The sequence below is a fragment of the Dicentrarchus labrax genome, unplaced genomic scaffold (genome assembly GCF_905237075.1).
Source record: "Dicentrarchus labrax unplaced genomic scaffold, dlabrax2021, whole genome shotgun sequence".
In the NCBI taxonomy this organism is placed as follows: Eukaryota; Metazoa; Chordata; class Actinopteri; family Moronidae; genus Dicentrarchus; species Dicentrarchus labrax.
This window is the reverse complement of record NW_026136720.1, coordinates 5962277-5982215: the sequence shown is the minus strand read 5'-3', so window position 1 is coordinate 5982215 and position 19939 is coordinate 5962277. Positions and strand designations below refer to the sequence as shown.

At 41.6% G+C, this 19939-nt stretch overlaps 1 protein-coding gene across 15 annotated transcripts in view; it reads left to right on the top strand.

The window, feature by feature from the left end:
* Nucleotides 1–19132, top strand: part of mical3a (microtubule associated monooxygenase, calponin and LIM domain containing 3a) — an 84532-nt gene extending 65400 nt beyond the window's left edge. For 5 of the 15 annotated variants that reach the window (XM_051381123.1, XM_051381134.1, XM_051381133.1 and 2 more), the window contains 12 exons: nt 12–2082; nt 2174–2268; nt 2581–2757; nt 3845–3895; nt 4647–4754; nt 6500–6593; nt 7494–7544; nt 8542–8592; nt 12714–12779; nt 15545–15644; nt 16790–16863; nt 16977–19132. In XM_051381123.1, the coding sequence (XP_051237083.1) occupies nt 12–2082; nt 2174–2268; nt 2581–2757; nt 3845–3895; nt 4647–4754; nt 6500–6593; nt 7494–7544; nt 8542–8592; nt 12714–12779; nt 15545–15644; nt 16790–16863; nt 16977–17161 (3123 nt within the window). In that variant the 3' untranslated portion in view covers nt 17162–19132. The remainder of the gene's footprint in view (nt 1–11; nt 2083–2173; nt 2269–2580; nt 2758–3844; nt 3896–4646; nt 4755–6499; nt 6594–7493; nt 7545–8541; nt 8593–12713; nt 12780–15544; nt 15645–16789; nt 16864–16976) is intronic. The other 10 variants (XM_051381135.1, XM_051381124.1, XM_051381138.1 and 7 more) reach the window with 6 other exon arrangements.
* The last annotated feature ends 807 nt before the right edge of the window (nt 19133–19939 follow it).

Sequence of the window (19939 nt, the reverse complement as noted above, 5' to 3'; positions counted from 1 at the left end):
TTCTTTTCCAGATAATTGTGGTGAAGTCTCCTGGCACCCGTTTTTTCCCAGAACCGTTCATAACTGAGGAAACGAAGCCTGAGAGGACAACTCCATCTCCTTCTCCAGCCGTCAAGAGCCCACCATGCCCTTCACCTGTCCCAGTCCAGGATCCTTCCTCTGTCCCTTCCCCTACTCTCCCTGCTGCTGCGTCTCCTGTCACTGTCCCTGCCTCACCGCCCCCTTATTCAACCACCAAATCGCCCGTCAGCTCACCAGTCAAACTAGCCACAGAGTCACCTGTTAGATCACCCATCAGATCCCCTGTCAGGTCACCGGTTGGCTCCCCAATCCGCTCTCAGCCCACCCCCCTGCCAGAGACTTGCACACCTATATCTCCTGTCTATCCTCAGCGCTCTATTTGCCCTCTCACGGGCAACCCCCTCTCCCCGATCTGTGCTCAGCCCTTGCCCTGCCAGGAGCCCTCGTCACCCCTCACCTCCAACTCCCCCGTCAGAACTCAGCCTGTCCCCGGAGTCACTTCGACGCCCATGACCAAAACAGACAAGGGCACACCTGAGCAGCCAAGGTCCATAGATTCTTCATCAGAGGAAACGCCATCTAAAAAGACAGATATCATTGAGGAATTTTGGTTAAAGAGTGCTGAGATCAGAAAGAGCCTCGGTCTGACTCCTTTGGACCGCAGTAGTAAGATCTTAGAGAAGAGTGTTGTTAAGGCTCTAGCGCAGGACTCCACCCCTGTCAAGACGCAGACTCCAGATGTGCCTGAGGAACAGAAGCCTGCTTTTACTGGCCGCGCTGTCATTCGCAGACTCAACATCACTCTAGAGGGTCAGGTCATTACGCCCATTGCTCCTGCGGAGCCCAAGAGTAATGGCTCTGATAAGAGGGACCTCAGCAGCAGCTCTGGCTTGGGGTTGAATGGGAGCATGGCCACGAGCCAGACAGCAAACAGTGACAGCTTCAACACGTCCGACTCCACCATGCTCACCCCGCCCTCTAGCCCACCACCACCTGTGCCTGCTAATCAGTCTCCAGCCGTGCTCCGGCAGCAAAGACACCAGGTGTCCTGGAGCAATGGAGCGGAAAAAGCTCCACCTGATCGTGCCAAAGAGCCAGCAAAAACAAAGAGTCCTGTTCCTGCACCGAGGACCCAGCTGAGCCCTGTGTCTGCCCCCAAACCCGCACCAAGGAAAGTCTCCTCACCTCAGGCAGCTCCAGACACAACTCCAGTGGTTGTCATGAGGGAGAAAAAGAAGAAGCCACGGCCGGAGGAGGTGAGGAAGTCGTTTGTGGAGACAGTGGAAGAGATTCCGTTTGCTGATGACGTGGAGGAGACCTACGATGAGCGGACACCTGAAACGAGCATGAACAAGTTCTATACTCCACCCACCAGCAAGGCCAGCAGAGAAAGACCGCCCCTGCATCTGGCTTTAGCAATGGAAAATGGTAAACCCAATATCCCTGTCAACCCAGCCTCTAAGACGCAAAGGGCTACTCAGTTTTCCCCAGAGGCCAAGGAGATCGCTGAGGAGAGAATACGGGCCAGAGAAAAGTCCGTCAAGAGCCAGGCTCTAAAAGATGCCATGGCCAAGCAGCTGAACAAAATGAAAGAATCTGACATAGACAAGGGTGCCTCGCCTAAAGTGGCCTGGAGTGTAACTCCAGAGGCTGCTGGAAAAAGTAAAAAGTCTGCCGGATCTCCGAAGACATCAGCCGTGAAAGCTCTGGAGTCGAAGAAGGCGGAGACTTTACCTGAGCGTTTCTTCAGCAGCAACAAGAGTCTGGACAGCTCGGTGGCTTCGTCAGACGGATCCACGACGAGTAAGAGCAAGAAACGAAGTTCCCTCTTCTCGCCCCGCAAGAATAAGAAGGAGAAGAAAGCCAAGAACGACAGCAGCAGGCTCTCCGGCACAGACGAGACACCTCCCAAACACAAGTCACTGTGGAAGGCCGTCTTCTCAGGGTACAAAAAGGACAAAAAGAAGAAGGAGGATAAATCATGTCTGAGCACGCCATCCTCGAGTTCCACCACTCAGGACTCTGGGAAGAAGAGAACGTCACCTCTTGGGAGATCATCAGGTAAGAAAGGCGATCCAGTGGAGTTTTCGAATGTGATATTTGTCATATTGATGACAAAGAAATGACACATTTCTTGATTTGTTTGTTACAGACTTGAAATCACGCAGAAACTTGAGCTTCTCTGAGGACTCAGACCTGTCCTGTGATGATGTTCTGGAAAGGTCCTCCCAGAAGTCGAAGGCAGATGTGAGTAACAATAGACGCAATTAGACTCGTCACATCTTTGTCATGTATAGCTTCGTTTTTGATGAGACATTTTAGTCTTCAGAAAATCTGCTGACAATCAGTGGAGACCAGATGCTCAGATCTGGACCAGTCAGCAAGTCCAAGGACTGGTTTGGAGGAGGACGTGACTCATCACCTTTTCAATATTCTGAACAGTTTTTGACCTTTGTGTTCTAGGTTTAGCGAGGCAAGACGTGTCCTCATCTATTGATTGTCCATTTCAGTTTTACTTTAAAAAAAAAATATCCCTTAAATAATTTCTTTCACTCCCAGCGGCACACGGACATCTTTGACCTAGTGTCAGGCATGCAGAAGGAAGCAATAAAGGAGGAGAAACTGGAGAAGGAGAAAAGGAGGGAGTTAAAGGAAAGAAAGAGGGTGAAAGAGAGGCATAAAGAAAGAGAGCTGGGAAAGAAGGCGGATCGAGAAAAGGAGAAAGGCGATGAGGAGGTATTGTGCAGAGCGGGGTTAAATGATTTTGAATTTCATATCAACATAATCAGGTCAGGCATGATTTGTTCCGAGATCAGATGATCAGAGCAAATCATGCAACTAAATCATGAGAAAAACACATTGTCAAGGTCTTCAGCGCTACAATATGCCATGTTAAATGCTTCATCATCATAATGATATCCGTTGGCAAAATTGCAAAACGAGTGAATTCTTCAGAAGTCTGGATTCATTAAATATGCAGGTGGCATGGATCTTATTAGGACCATGCAGACATTCAGCAAACAAAACCCACATTTTTATAATAGGAGTAATAGGAGAAAATCTATTTGTATTCATTATGTTAGGCTGAAATTCAAAATGATTTTCTCCGCTGCTGCTCAGTCTGTGTGTGTGTTTCTGGTGGTTTAGATAGATACAGTTGAGTTCAGGGCCAGAGGCATGAATTCATTACCCATTGTAAACACATTTAAGAAACTCCCATTTTGTTTTCTTCTCATTTTGACGATGCATATGAAGAATAAAATGACATTTTGTTATTATGCTTCAATCACATCGATCTGAATTTGGACTTTATGCGGCTACAGTACCCAGGAGGTTGAAGCTGTATCATGCCTGCCAGGCCGAGTTTAAATTAATAAGAGCCCACAGGAATGGTGTAGACTAGTCTCAAGTGACTGTTGTGTGTTCATAGTTTTCCAGATATGTGAGTGTGTTAGATTTATTATCGTAGAGATCATTGTAGACCTAGTATTGAAAATCATCAATCTGTCTTACTGCTTTAGGGTAAGACAGGTCTCTGAAATCCTTGGTCTTAGAATCTGGAAAATCTGTTTTATTGTAATACGATCTGTAATTGTTGCTTTGTTGGACTAATGTGTGTTTAACATAGATGTATAAAATGTCGCTGCACCCTGCCATTTTTTTATTTTGGTGTGGGATATTAACATTGCCTGTTTTGATTGTACCAGCTAAATTATTACTTTTTTTTTAAAAATTTAATTTAATTTAACATAATCATTAACCCATTTAATCATATCATCTGTATCATGTTTGTTTCCTCCCTTTTTGTTTTGTCTTCCCCAAGTCTGTTTATGTCCCTCACGCACTGGCGTTCAAGAGATCGTACGCCACAAAGGTAGTATTACATACGTTCCCATTGATAACCCCACCACTCCCACCCCCAGCTCTGTGCGCATGTACCAGTAATAACACCTTATGTGCATCTGGCCTAAAACTAACCGTCCTCTCTGGATGCATGTGACAGTCTGACCGCAGCGCTCACTCACTCACTGCTGGATATCCACTCTGTCAAAATATGACTCTCATGGCTCGCTTTTTTCTCGCCACAATGATACCTTTGCATCACTTGACATATCAGGGGCTGTTCCTCTCTGACTGGTCTTATATTAAACCTGCCTATCTGTCACTGCGGCCCTGTTTTTCCTCCGGTCTGGCTACTGGATTAACTTCTCTTTCTCCTGATTTATGCCAGCTTTTTATGTCCTCACAAGTCAGCTAATAAGAAAAGCATCCCTGCTTATTCACATTCTGCATTGCCTGTCATTACGGAATATGTCATAATATGAAGAGGGATTATAACCGCGAGAGCCGCAGTGAAGTTGATATATGTGTCACATTGTGTTCTAAGATGGTTTGTGTGTTATAGAGAAGCCTGTAGACGTGTGGTGAAGTTTTAAATATCCGAAGCTAGAGTACATTGTGCTAGTCAGTGTTGTCCCTCACCTTCTAAAAGGTCTGATCAGAGTTTCCCTCCTCCTCTCGTGTTCAGTTTCCATGAAAGGGCAAGGGTCCCTTGGAGTCAACTCCACATACTAGCAGCTTGTGAATGAGACTTCCCTCACCCATGTTTTTTACTTGTACACCAGAAAACCTACACAGAAGAAGAGCTGAATGCCAAGCTGACACGACGGGTCCAGAAAGCTGCACGACGACAAGCCAAGCAGGAGGAACTCAAGAGGCTGCACAGAGCCCAGGTAACTGACCTTTATCCTCCATCGCCACCTTGAGGTGGACATTTGTGTTTTTGATTGAAAGATCTTAGCAACTATTGGATGGATTGCCATGACATTTAGTTCATGTTTTCCTCTCGATGAATTGTCATATTTCTCCCCTAACGTTTCATTTAACACCATCATCAGGACAAATTTTCAGCTTATGCAATACTTAGCAAATGTCAGACACTAATCTAAAATGGTGAACATGGTGAACAATGTAGTTTAGTTTTTTTTTGTTTGGTTTCCTTGCAGTGTTTGTGTGCTTGAATAGCTCTTTCAAACAGTTAGACAAGTGTGTTTTCATCAAACGATGAGACTGTTTTTTGTGTCATGCTTGTCTTTTTTAAAAATGAACTGGATCATCTCTGTATATGTCTGTATTCTTAGTTGTATACTAGAGATAGGTTACATCAGTATTCTTGTCACTGTTACTCAGTTTGTCCTGTTGTTTTTTCTTTTTTTTTTTACTTACCATATGGTCACTCTAATGTGACTCAACCCTCTTGGAGTGCGGCCAGATTCATCCTTTGGTTAGGAAATCCACTGTGATTGATGTTGTAACTCTGCAGCCAGGCACCCAGTCCACTGACTCAGCACTAAGCCACAGCTAAAATCTCTTCTCCTAGAGCTGTGGTTAGCTGGCCTGAATTTTTTTTGCTTCCTTTTTTAGTGGCTATTTGCAGAACCCAAACCGTGTTTCTTGATTAGCTTTTCTGGCTGCGTGGCACTGATAAAGTTCAGCACTTAGGAAGTTAGAGGCTGAGGGAGAAAGAAAACTTTTAAATGAAGCTGTTTCCGCTCATTTTATACATCTCTCATTCTCCCCCTTGCATTACTTTACCCACATTGAACCAACTGTCATTAATCAGGATGAGCACAATTATATTCAGCCCAATAGAATCCCACATATCATGCATCTACTGTATATAACACACCACTAAACATGGGGCCACAAGAATGGTAATTTAGAGACATGCACGACCCATTCACGCTAGTTTGAGCTGGTTTTACATGTGTCACTTGAAGACATCTTAATTTATTGCGCAATTAACTGTACCAACAATCATAACAGAAAATGACTGCAATTAATAATTGAATTACACTGAATTATGATTAAAATTATTTTTTAAGGGTTTAAGTTCTAATCTAATTATATTATTCTGTTATTAAATTGTACTTTTTTTTTTTCCATTTTAAAAACAGGTAGAGTTAGTGGAAGTGTTATTTTGACTTGTTGTACCTGCAGCTTCACTTGGCCTCCAATAACCGAGCCATTAACACGAGATATTCATGATCTGGTGATTAAGATAAAGTATTAATAGGAACTGATTTCGATTTTGCTGCATCCCTTCTATTATTGCCCCCTATTCCATGGGGTGTAGGTCAAAGGGCGGAGAACTATGAAATGTTAATGTTTTGTGTGTGTGAAAATCCTGAAATAATGTTCGTCCATCAGAACAGGCTCACGTACATAGACATCAATTCAATTATAGTTAGCAGTACTCCCACTGCGCCCTGGGACATTTATTTTTAATGAGGGTAAACTGTAACCTCTGCAGTCACCTCCCTTAGAAACTTTTGGGACAGATGAATTGTAATTAGAGGAATGTAGATGTTAATATTCTGTGCGCCCGTGTGCGATTACTGAAGTTGTTTGTATTGGAAGCGCGCCTCTGTGTTTATGTTTCATTAATAATGTGACTCTAATCGGCATGTCCTTTCAGATCATCCAGAGACAGTTGGAGCAGGTGGAGGAGAAGCAGAGGCAGCTGGAGGAGAGGGGCGTAGCTGTGGAGAAAGCGTTGAGAGGAGAAGCAGGTAACCGCTTGTCCCTTATACCTTCATACATTTTTCTTTTAAATCAATCTGGCCATCTCATGTGCCGTGGTCTATCAGTAATGCTACTGCAGATAGACATAATGCCTGTATTCAGTGAACTTAGGGGTGTAGTAAGTTTCATAACACATAACTCTGGTATTATTAACATTTTACAAGTGATTTACTGTACGTATGACAATTAAATCTTTCTGTCAGCGCTGCCTCTCTGAGACCATGTTTTGTCTTTTATATGAGATGAGTTCAGCTTTTTCTAAAGCTCCGAAGGGAATAATAAAAATATCGATGATTAGGATGACGTAACCCTGGAATTGCATTACCTCAGAAAACCTGTCCCTCTCCGATCATTTAGATTGCGTTGAAATCACAGTTTGCATTTACTGTTTATTCTGCTGTACTGAAGCCCATTTCGGCACGTAAATTTGTGTGCAGGAAGTCATATTTGTTTCTCCAAAGTAATAAACGCAAATTGTTCTTGACAAGGGACTATCACAGACAATATACTTCCAAGATGAAGAATACATTATTTGTTAGGGGAGCAGCGCAGTTCATTATTCGGTACAGTTTTATAAGCGTGTGAAGCATGGCGAGCGCTCCGTAGCAATAACACATTATTTACATGATGTGAGTTTTGTATGCGAGTAAGGTACTGAGGTTATCCTTTATAGAGTTGACAGTGTATTCAATTTCCATCCTAATTTACTTAATGGGGCTGGTAACATAATTTAAATAAAAGCTTTTATTATGCAAATGAATGCACGCAGATGAACATTCCCTTGAATTTGGCCATTTTCCCATCAACAGAATAATAACTTTTCCATCAGCTGTCTCTCCAGTCAATTGTTTATGTTTTAACTTGTTTACTACTCTACTCTCTTAAAGGATTGTATAAAGGTACTTATACATTACCCAAACAGCACAAAAGAAGATCAGGTATTAGATTTACTGTAGTTTCTTCTTTTTTAAATTTTTTTTTTATTAATGACATGTGACACTGTTATGTAGGCTCCATCTGTGGTGACACACTGCAACAGTTCTCCATGTCTGAAGATGTTGGTCTTTGTTCGTTCATAACATGTCCGCCATCGCCAGTCCTGGCTGCATGCGATCAGGAGAATGTGTGTCCCCGACATAGATTTGTGTGTGCTCATTCTGGATGTGTTTTTTGTCTCCTTCACTGCCTCTCAATGAGGAGAGTTTCTGTACTCTGATCAAGACTCAGACTTTATTAAAGCAATCAGAATGTAGGAAATCAAATATAAATTGCTTTGCAGGCTGACAGCTTCTTTATTAAAATATTTTTTGCAAATATTTACTGCGGCTGAGTGATTTGATGCAGAGATCTCATTACTATCCTTTTTCATTTTGGTGAATAAGTAACAGCAATCCAGAGTTGTTTCTGACTTTATCTGTGGTGCTCAAAAGTCTCACTAAACACTCAGCTGCTCAGTCTGAAATGATAAAATATTAAATCATTCAATTATTGCAATCTGACACTGTGGCACATGGATTGGAATTTTATGGAACTGGAGAAAATTAAAGCTTGTTTATTTTGTCAAATTAAATGCGCGCAGTACAAAAATAATGATTTCCTCGACATGTCAGCACACAACACATTACTAGAGGCTTTGTGTGACATTAAGCAGACTGAGCCAGTAAACAGCAATACAGCAAATCTATGTTGCAGTCTCTTATTATTTTGGGAAATGCCATGTAGCATTGCACAACCTGACTGCATTATGCACTGTGGTGAGTACTGATGGACTCTCTTTGTTCTGAGTGTTGCTGCAGTGTGTGTCTGTGTGTGTACGAACATGTTTGCAAGTACATGCATGACTTGCTGTTGTTGGAGAATTTTGTGTGTGTTTGTGTGCCCAGTTTGGGGCTGTGAAAAATAACTCCTATCTCTAATATATCCCTGTCATTGTAGACTATTGGGGAGATTCTAATTACAGTGAAATCCTGGACTTGCATCTGGGCGGTATGTATTTCAAATCTGTCGCTTTAAACTAACCTAATGGCTAACCCAATCTGTCCTTTACCCCCTTCTTTTAAACTACTTGAGCTTTGTACCCCCTCATATCTACCTTGAATGGCTGACTGGCTGGCTGGCTGATTTGCTAGCTGGCTGGCTGTTAGCCTCATTGCAATACTTTCTGCTCCTTTAACTCCCCCACTCCCTCCTTCCTTCTCCCACCACCCTCACTGGGTTTCTAGTTCAGACACTCTTTACATCAAACAGAGATCAGACACTCGGCCTCATGCTGTCCTCTTAAGATCGTCTTTGATCTCAGTAAACTTATGAATGATAAATGAATGAATTAATGAGTAACTTTTATTTGTCACTCCTCAGCATGCTAACTGCACAATGCAAACTGCAGTAGAGATACAAACAGCAACATATTGCAGAGACTGAAATCCAAACAGCAGTATACATTCTTGCTTTCAAAGACACACTGCACAGAAACACTGAGGACCGCTCCAACAGAGACAACAAAATAAAGAATAGACAATGAAAACACTACATAGAGCCCATGCTCATTAAATATTCCTTTACATATTCATTAATATATAGTTTTTAACCAAAATCATGAAAAGTAGCAGCATGATGGTTGAGATAGGAAAACAATGTAAAAGTTGGATTCTGATTTTAAGATTAAGGCTGGTGATGTTCTGTATTTATTTGAGCAAATCCCATGAAAAAGCTATAACCAACAATGAACTGGTCCTACTAACCATTAAACCATGCCTTATATAACTTCGATCTGTGCAATAGATTTTGTTGCCCTGAGTGAACACAGAGGCACTGTAGTTTAGCTTAAGTCAATCACTTTTACCCTGTCCTGCTGCTATACCCAGAGCATCAAATGTGTATGATTCCGCAGCCGAAAATAGTCCCCAACAAATACTTACTCTGTTTCTGTAGTGTTTGCTAGAAGACTACAGAGACCAGCTGGTTTAGGTATTCATTTTATGTTTTTTTTTAAAAACTATACGTGACCAGCTTTTTCAAGTGTTCATCTTTAGTAGAAGTCAATGGGCTTGAGCTACAGACAGGGAAGTAAAGAAATGTGTAGAGACAGACAAACACACTATTGGTTTTTGTCTTTTAATGGAATTTGTTGACAATATAGAAAATATAGAACAACAACAGCAGCTTATTCTTAAAAGAAATTATTACAAAGAACACAACACAGTGAAACAACTGGGGTATTATTGTATCTATGTACCTGTTTGTCTTTCTAATTGTATTACACCGTATTTCAATTTTGATATTCAAATTTTTGTTCTACTAAAATGATCTGAGATGAAGGAGAAGTACATCGTCATACCTTACCATTTGTATTACCATACAAAATGGACACGTGTTGTGCAGTATGCACACATTTACAAACACAGAACCCCCTCCCCAACACACACATACAAATAGACTGTGAAAGTATTGTATAACCTGCCCTGGACTGACTCACACTAAACTGCTGGCATGGCTGTTAGCTTCCCCTCAGAGCTCTGTGCTGCTGTAGTTCTGTCCTCTAGTCCCAGCAATGGCTCCCCTGACTTTCTCATACCTGCTCAGTTGCATAACTCCCCGAGTGTGTGTGCGTGTGCGTGTGTGTGTGCTAATAGGCAATGTTGCGACCCTTTGCCCTTCTATGTCTAACTGTGATTAGTCAACAATAAGTGTCCACTGTGTCTGGGTGAGACGTCTCGTGGTATCTGTTATCTTGTTGGCTGTTGGACTTTGTTTGAATATGAGTGGAATGCATCTTTTTTCCTCCTGACGTCTGCTGTGAAGGAAGCCGGCTTTTGTTAGAAAGCCATGTTTCAGGATTGAGAAAAAGGTGCATTTCCACATGTTTGAGCATGGGCCTGTGCTTCTCTGTGGTTTTGTCCTGCTGGTTTTTGTCACTCATCAGACGGGAGATTGCGTGGAGTTTCGATGTAAAGATAAATATACGCACACAAAGGTTTTCCAACGTAACGGGTTCGACCAGGGTTCTTGCAGGGGCATGAGGCAACTTGTTTTCATATTTCTGAGTTGATGCAGGCAGTTTATTCCATGTAGTATGTGTGAATGCTAAAAACTGTGAATCTTTGAAACTGGATGCAGTGTGTCTGTAGTGTTCTGAATGTGTTATAGAGGAGGATTCCTGCCTGCTGAAAGCTTTCCATTAATCCTTTTTTCTCTATACTTATCGTGTTTCACCGTGATGGGTAATTGTAGCATTTTGACTGAATACTAGGCTGTAAAGTGTATATTTGCTCAGCAGGGCTGTATTTGAGCCCTGCAGGGTGCACCAAAACTAAAGCCAGCATCAAAAACTCTGTACTCTGCTTGATCAAATTTTTCTTATCATTTCAATCCTCTACTTCACTGATTATACAATTAAGCATTTTAGGATTTACTGGTTTACTGTTAAGTGCTCACACTGCATTTCATAACGATATTTGCATGACTTGATTTGATTTGTCAGAGCCATAAAAAATGTATTAGGACATAGATCTGTCCAAATCATATATTCTAAACTGCAGTTTTCCTAACAGAATTTTTTCTGTGATAGTCCCTTGTTGTGCTTATCTGGGATTTCATTCCCCCAGCCCCTTTATCCACCAGTCTGAGAACACTGTGGGCCTGTTTATCATGGGTGATCCAATCACAACTTGACAGCTCCAAGTGTATGTGTGCACCCAAGATGCATTGCCAATCCGATCGCTTCGGAGATGGTCTTGGCCGCATATGGCCACATTCTTTTAGCAGTGTATACACAAATGTGTCCTGGACTACACTAAAGGAACAGCGACTCAACTGACATCCTCTAAAACAGACGTACGTACTCATTTGTACATTAACAGTGTCATATTAAAGCGCTTAACAACAAGAAGAAGCCACAACATCAGGTAATACAGAGTTTTATGGATGGAGTACACAAGAAACACGCTGTCTGATTTTCATTTGGGCTGAAGACTTGGAGAAACGAAAACTGGATTATTAATATCAAACTACTCCTTCTTCTTCTGCTGCTTCTTAAGTCTTAATTTCCGGCAGACTAGGGACAGGAAGGGCATTTCTGCCTCCCACCACTAAAAAAACAACGCATTTGGGAAGTGAAACCTGATCACAAAGGGTCACTCTAGGCGCATTCTAATGCCAAGTATCAACTGATGTACTTAGAGCTGTCCACTTGTGATTGGATCACCCAAGACTTATATTAGTGCCAGGTGTAAACAGAGCCTGTGTCTGCCTCCTAGTTGTGTCATGTAATGATACAAACTGTTTCCCTCAGTTATCTTCATCTCTTCATTTTACACTTATTTTAGAATCTTTATTCTGGGGTTTATTGGGGTAGCATCCATCATCAAAGATCTTACTTTTGTGAGAAAACTGTTTAGCGGGCATCCTAATTTGCACTTCAAAAGTAGCTCAACTTCAAAAGTCACCACGCTGGTAACAAATTGTGCCGGGTGGTCTAAACACGTTCAAGTAGTGTTTACAAGGACAGGCTAAAACATCTTAAAAGAAGAAGCAATTATCTGCATCTGTGAGGGAGATGGATCTCCTGGTGATCAGTAATGGCTTTAATAATGGGATTAAATCATTTTGTGTACTGTGATAAACACTGGCCATATGTGTAGGCTATTCGCTCTTTCGACTGTCATAGGGTGCTGTTGCCTAACTGAAGATTATCTGAAGAACTACAGATGCAGGATCAAACAGCAGGATTATTTTCCCTTTCTGTGCTCCAAGTTTTCTGTCTGCTCTTGTTTCAGTTTCCTATTTTTACCCCTTTTTTCATCCCTCACACCACACAGCTTATCTCTCCCACCTCCTTTCTCTAGGTGATTTGTCCTCTCCCTTTCACTGTGGTCCTGCCCTCTTTTGATTTTCTCCTCGATGTTCTTTTCTCACTCATCACTCCCCTCTTTCTCCTCCTCACCCTTCTCCTTCCCCCTCCACCCACACTATGTGTCCTCTTCTGTTTTTCTTTCTCTGTGATATCTCTGCTCTTCCTCCTGCATTATTTCCACCATTATTTCTCTCTCACCCACCGATGCATCCCTTTACGTCACTCCCTCACACTCTTTCCCTCTGTCTTGTGGAAGTTGAGCCCTTTGTGGGGATGCCACGCCGAAGACCTCTCTCCTTCTGCCCCTGCTGTTCCCCCGAAGGTAACGTAACCTCGCCGCCTCTGCTGACGGTTGTGGCGGGTTACCATGGCAACCGTATGGATCTCCAGAACCGGGCTATCCCCATTGCGCCCCTCCCCATCATCCTCCCAACCGGTCCTCCTCCTCTTCCTGTCCTCGCCATTTGTGTGTGATCAGGCTCAGTAGATTTCCCCAGACATGTTCCCAAAACTTCCCAAGGCACTGATCATGAGGAAATGAATCAAAAACGCTCCAGATATTAATTTCATCACAATTTGGATCACTGCGTCAGAATGTATGCTGTTAAAAGTACTGGTCAGTTGATCGTTTTTTAAAATATTTGCTTACCATAACAGTACACAGAGTTAATTTATGTAGAAGCTAATGCCAATAATGTTACTTTACACTCTAATGTAGGATACTGGCACCTTGGCTCCGACAGTGTTGATGTTCCAGGCCTCAACGGGGATTTTTAGGGCTAACCTGGAATCCCTCAAAATGATGTAGATGGCTTATGAAAATTGCCCCTTGACTTAGAAAAAGGATTCAATTACTTTTAAGTAATAAGCTACTTAGCTGGGCATGCTAATGTTTGCAGCTTACATTCAAGCAGACACTTTGGCTCTTATTGTTTAGCGTAATATAGCATAGTATATTAGGCAGGTAATTACACGCAGTAATTGACTGACTGGCAACCACAAAAATTAATATTTTCTTATTCAACTATTATTGGTCGTAGCTCTGTAATGAAAGGTTCTAGGCTTTGATTGGGCTACTTTTTCATCGGTCTAATCAGAATACGCTTGCCGCTGTGCCTAGTTACAGTTGCTAAGATGTGATTGGCCAGTCACTGTTAGGGGGCAGGATTTAACTAATGGTCAGTTGTAGCTTAGCAAGAAAACCTTCAGTTAGATCAGCAGAATACATACTGATGCATATACTGTGTTGCAGTAATGCAATTGTAATATTCTGTCAAGCACAGTGTTTGAGATAATGGAGGTGGGGAAAAGATCCATTTCCCTGTTTTTCTAAGTAGCTGCATTCACTCAAAAGGGGAAACTACTCTGCTGCAGTGTGTCTTTAAACAACAGCATGTGTTCTGTTTTCTGTTTAGCTGAAATGAATCGTAAAGCTGCATAGTCTGTTGCAGTGTCCATTTTTGCAGTTGTTTTTTGGAATTTTGCCTCTTACCATTTGAATTAAAGTTTAAATCGTCATGTAATCATTATATGATAATAAAACCGAGCGATGAACACCTGGCACGTGGCTAGCTCGCGGGCAAGTTTGTGGTTCAAGGAGTGGGAAACTTGCATGGTGTGAGGATTTGTTATAAATATTCAAGTCTTACACAAAACAAGTCTTAAAACATTTATGGGTCATCTGGTTTGTTCCCACATCTAACACATGTGAGTGGAAATTTTGCCTGAGCTTCTAATCCGTGTAAAGAAACATGTTTTTGTGTTTGTGTGCGATCTGATTTCTTGTTCCTTTTATTGCTGTTTCTGCCCTGTACCGGTGGCTCTTCCTTTCTTTTGTGTTCGGAGCCTTGGGCTGAGGGTTGGTGGCGGTGGAACAGGTTGAAATAGTGTAGGAGGAAAGGGAAAAACACGCATTAACAGGATAGGTTTGGAAACTCAGCTGCTTTTACAATTCCTCCTTTGTCTCCACATGTTGTATTCCTCTCCAGTGTGTGCAGCTCTCCTTCAGCTTTGCCTCTTCTGTCCCTTTTCTGTTAATTAGCAAAAACCAGCCCCCGAGACCACAACCATGCGATTTATGTGTGTACAATGTTTTTCCTTTCCATTTTGCAAGAGCCTCCTGTTCCCCAGCTAAGTGTGTCACGCTGCATTGAGGTTTGCCTTCAGGTGTTTCCTTGAAACCGCTTGGCTCCACCTGCTGCAGTCAGATAAATGAAAAGGATGCATCGCCCCAGCAGCAGACCTTTCTAAGCATGCCTCGTAGACTGGTCTCCTCTTCTAGCAGGGAGAGGTGTGCAGCTGTTCCGCGCTCTGACTGATTGTGCTGATTATAAAAATTGCACAACTACAATGCATGATGCCAGCAGCACCCGGACACGCTCTACCCCGAGGCAGACTTTATAGAGGAGTGTGCACTTTGCTATTGGTCTCAATGATAAGTCATCCCATGAATATTTGACCTTGTAATTGAATATGTAAAGAAAGCGGAATATTTCAAGCATTTTTTCGTTTACCCTCACACTGCTCAGCATGGATGGGATCTAAAAATGATTTTATTTCTACTGGTGGATCAATATGTGGGCAGGGGAGGATGAAGAATTTCCATAGGTCCTTGGGTTTACTGCTCTGCAATGTCTTAGCTACTGATTGGTGTGTTTGTGTTTTTTCTCATTACCCACCCACTCGGAAAAAATAAAAAACTGATAGGAGGGGAGGTAGTTGCTCCCAAAGAGCGGCTACATCTCACACAAAATCCAAACTGGGTAACACAAACTCTCAACTTTGCAACAACAGGTACTGTCTGTTTGAGCGTGTGTGTGGGATGTGTGTGCGTGTATGCACTTGCCAAAGTTGAAACCTGTTACAGTAGCTCCACGCCATCTTCTGTGTGCCATCTTTTAAGTATGGCGTGACTGACCACGTTGGTGTCGAGTCCATCCTTCCACCTCACCATCCCTCAGCGAGGACATCCTGGCTTGGCTGTCATTGCATTGCCTGTGTCAGTCCTTGTCTGTGTGACATCAGTCAGTGTCATCTCCCAGCCACCTGGTCTCTTACTCCCACTGTGTGCTTCCTCCTCTCCTCCAGGCATGGGCAAGAAGGACGATCCCAAGCTAATGCAAGAGTGGTTCAAGCTGGTGCAGGAGAAAAATGCCTTGGTCCGCTATGAGTCAGAACTCATGATATTGTAAGTACATTACTCCGAGATGGATAAGCCAGTTGGGGGACTGATTCGTCAAAAGGTGCTTTTCATTTCGAAGAAGGATTGCTTAGGTTATTGGTTGCTATGCCAACTCCCCAGTCCCCAAGCAGCTAGTTGGAAATGATTCATTGTATTTTTTAGATTCTCAGGTGGGTAAATGTGTTTGTATCAAATGACAATTTCTGGATTTCTGAATTACAGCTATTCAGAGTTTAGTAAAAATGGCTATAAAACAAGGAGATATCTACAGTATAGTCATACTAAGATGTACTTGATCAACATTAACATTTATCTCCTGATATTACCATCCAGTCATTTTACCCTGCCCTAAACAATAAAAAGATTATTAAAAAAAGATGAACATTCATTACCTTCAGCTATTTTTTTGTGAGGCTCAGCTGGGGTTTGAGCCTACTGCTCAGAATTTCTTGATAACATGCATATGGTAAGCATGCTGTTTTAGCACTATTCTCAACATACAGCTGAGGCTGATGGGAATTGGGTGGTTCATTTTAAAGGTATCCTCCTTTGAACTCAAGTCTTGGCCAAGTAAAACATTTCACCTGTGGTTGGCGCTATAGGGACACGTCAAGGGATCACCAAAGTCATGAGGAATGATTGATGGGTATAATTAAACCTGTAATAGCTGTTATAAATTCCCTGATGATGTAATAATATTTCACCAAGTACAGGCAATTATAAACTATAACGATGATAAAATAATACTGACTTATTACCTCTTAATTTTTATGACCAATATTAATATTACATCAGTTTGTAATCACTGTTAGCACCTATGAAGTCATAATCATTTTTCATCATATTAATATGATATCATATGTAATCACATTTACAATCCAAGTAGGGAAAAGACTTGACATTCTGACAAGTCGTTAAATTATCCATTGTTCTCTCGTGATCAGTTACTAATTAAATGAACTATTCATCTTTCTGTTCATTTTTGGAACGACTAATAATTTAGCTTAGATAAATGAAAATTAAGCCAAAAAAACAAAATGTTGAAAGCTATAAATTCAACAGTGAAACAAACTTAGCTCGTCCATCTGTTTTTTTTCTTTCTTTCTTTCTTTCTTTCTTTCTTTCTTTCTTTCTTTCTTTCTTTCCCCCAGTGCCAGAGAGCTGGAGCTGGAGGACCGACAGAGCCGACTGCAGCAGGAACTCAGGGAGCGAATGGCAGTGGAAGGTGAATGCAGGAGTGTTAATTAACTAACAGCCGAGTCCCTTTAGCTCTAAATGTTTAGATCTGTGTGAATAGTTCTCTCTCTTTAATTCCTTGCTCTCCTGTGCCTCTCTCAGACCACCTGAAGACAGAAAAGGAGCTCGCTCAAGAGAAGCAGATCCTGAATGAAATGTTGGAGGTGGTGGAGCAGCGCGATTCCCTGGTGGCCCTCCTGGAGGAGCAGAGGCTTCGGGAGAAAGAGGAGGACAAGGACCTGGAGGAAGTCATGCTCTCCAAAGGCTTCAACCTCAACTGGGCTTAAGAGGAGTCCTGGGACAAAAGACTTGTGATAGACGGTCTCTGCTTCTGCATTGGTCATCTTCGATCAGAATAATCTGCTGAACACCCGCAGCAGTGAATGTGTAAAGACCCCCCCCCCAAACACACAAACACTACGGCTGCCTCTGACATTGAAGCGGTCTGCAACGTTTACATATCCCCTGCCCAAAGGCAGTCCTAGTTAATCACTTTGCAGTTTTGCTTGTTCTCTCTCTCTGTGGGTGGAGAGGCGAGTGCATTCACAGCTTTATCATCCCAGCCTTGAAGTGGATCCTCTCAAACAGGGATGGGAAAGGGGGGGGGGGGGGCTTTGGGAGAATGCTTAAAGACTTGTTTCATTCTCGATTGTCTAAAGGGAAGAATGCAGTTTGGTCCTGCTGATGTAAAGGAATTGTAAAGAATTGTGTTTTTGTGTATAGCTGTGTAGAACAAGTCACATTTTCAGCGGATGAGGGTCCTCTCTTTTCCGAAAAAGGACTGCTACAGAGGTGTGTTTAAATGCTGGAGTGGTGTCTCCGGTCTCAATCTCAGATTCTCCTTTTCAGTCTGACTGCAGGAAGACATCCTCTGCTGAAGTTGCCTTTCAATCGAGTGACAAACTGACTGACTCTGCATCCTAATGAACCACAAAGACAACATCCCTCTTTTTTCTCCCCTCTGTTTAGTGAGTCAACACTAAGAATCCATTAAATATGGTCATGTTTTTTTTTTTTTTATGTATTTATTATCTTTGTTTGCTTTTAACAGATAAACTTGTTTTTGTTAGTTTTGCATTCACAGGAGAGTGCCCAGAATCTCATTATCTTGCACTTGTGCATAACTCCTGTGCACCCATAAGCCATTGCATGTCAGGAATGGAGGCTGCAGGCAAATAGAAGAACTTAACCTTGTCTTTAATAGCTAGGTCATAGAATACAGACTAAACTAGACTAAATATGAGCATTAAACATTTCATATGCCTGGATAATGATGGGCCTCTCCGTGACATGCTGACATCACTTAATATCACACTGACAGTTGACGTTTACAAGTATTTGTCCATGTTTATGTTACCTACTGGTGGTATACAGGAGCGAAGTTAACCAACTGTTAAAAGGTTTCATCTTGGAAGGAACTGTTTCTCCACGTTCTGATAAGTTTCCTCCCACGTGCGTTAACCTCGGGATGTTATTATTAATGAAGCCGATTTCACATTAATGGGGGATCAGCGTAACTCACATTACTCATTTTGTGCCACAGGACTGTCTCTGTTGGTGGATATGTTGCAATATCTAAGGAGTACACCACAAGAACTTACACACTACACAACCCTTACATCACTCTATGGCAGTGTTAACACTTTACCCTTGAACAAGATGCCTTTTTCATTTTCATTCACAAGTTATATTTTATTTTTCTGAGTTGATGACTTGTCTTTTGGAAGTAATCACATCCATGTGTCCCACTGGAGCTCGAGATTTTTACTGGTCTTTTTTTTTTTTTTTAAATACCTTTTTTTACAGCAGGTTCCCAAACAAACAAATAGATGATTTTAAATGGGGCGCTGGAGAAATGCAAAGCGCTTTATGAGCAACTTGTGCAAGCGTTATTGTTTATCTGGTGGGCAGTCAAATCTAATAGCCTTTTCGACAACTGTAAAAATCCAGGTGGTGACTGTTTGACAGCACAGAAAGACTAGAGGCTATATTTATGACTTGGTATGAGCTGTGAATAAAAAAAGGTTACATAATTTTAAAGGTTGTTGTAGATGGTGTGTGATAAGTTTGACATGATTGTATTGATATTTATTAACATGTGTGCAAACTGTATTATATGTAAAGAAAATGAATCCTAATTTTTAAACTGTTCTGTCGACACATAACTTGTAATGTAAATGCTTCATGTAGCTAAAATGCATAGGGGTGTTGGATGTATGCTGAAAATGGCAATAAAACAATGCAGTTGTTCTTTTAAACGTTTGTCCACTAAAATCTCATTTTTGTATAGGTTATGGTTATGAATAAGTTTCAGCTAACCATTATGAACTATTTTGAACTAAAACTGTCTGTTTTAGCTTACAATTGCTTACATTTTTGGCTGATTTCTGCCTACTTTTTTTTGGTCCTAGCCAGCTAGAGTTCTTACCTTTTCTCTCCACTGCCATTACCAGTTCTCACTTAATAAATGATTCAGCTAAAATCTGTGTGTTTTATGCAGAGAACACGACGTACTGTAACAAGGAGATTAAATGTAAACCCCAATGTGTGTAGGTGGATTATATAATACAGTCAGGCTCCAGTGGTTTAGAAATGTAGTAGCATATATAATTTGTAGCATTATGTACAAGTTCAAAAGTTGGGAATCACCTGCCACAAAAGCTTGATTCGGTACAGTCAGATGGCTGAGATGACTCCTCTATATTTCATCTTCTTTATAAATATTATTTATTTTGTGAGAAGGGTTTGTAAAGATCTTTTGTACAAAGAGAAAGAAGAAGAAAATATTGTTCAAGTGTTCAAACAGACTGACAACTGAAAGGGCAGAACGCGCAACACTTTGTGAATTGTGGACATTGAATAATGGACATTTTTTTTATAATTTAATTATTCTTTTGGGGCCAAAACTATTTCAGATGTATGATTCCAACCTTTTGAACAGCGGTGTATTATATATATTTTGAGAAATACTTGATAAACTAGGAAGTAGTGCAGCGATTTAGTGTCGCTCGCAGGAGACAGAATAAAGAAAAAATGGTTGAAATTTAAGCAGCAGAGGTTTAGAA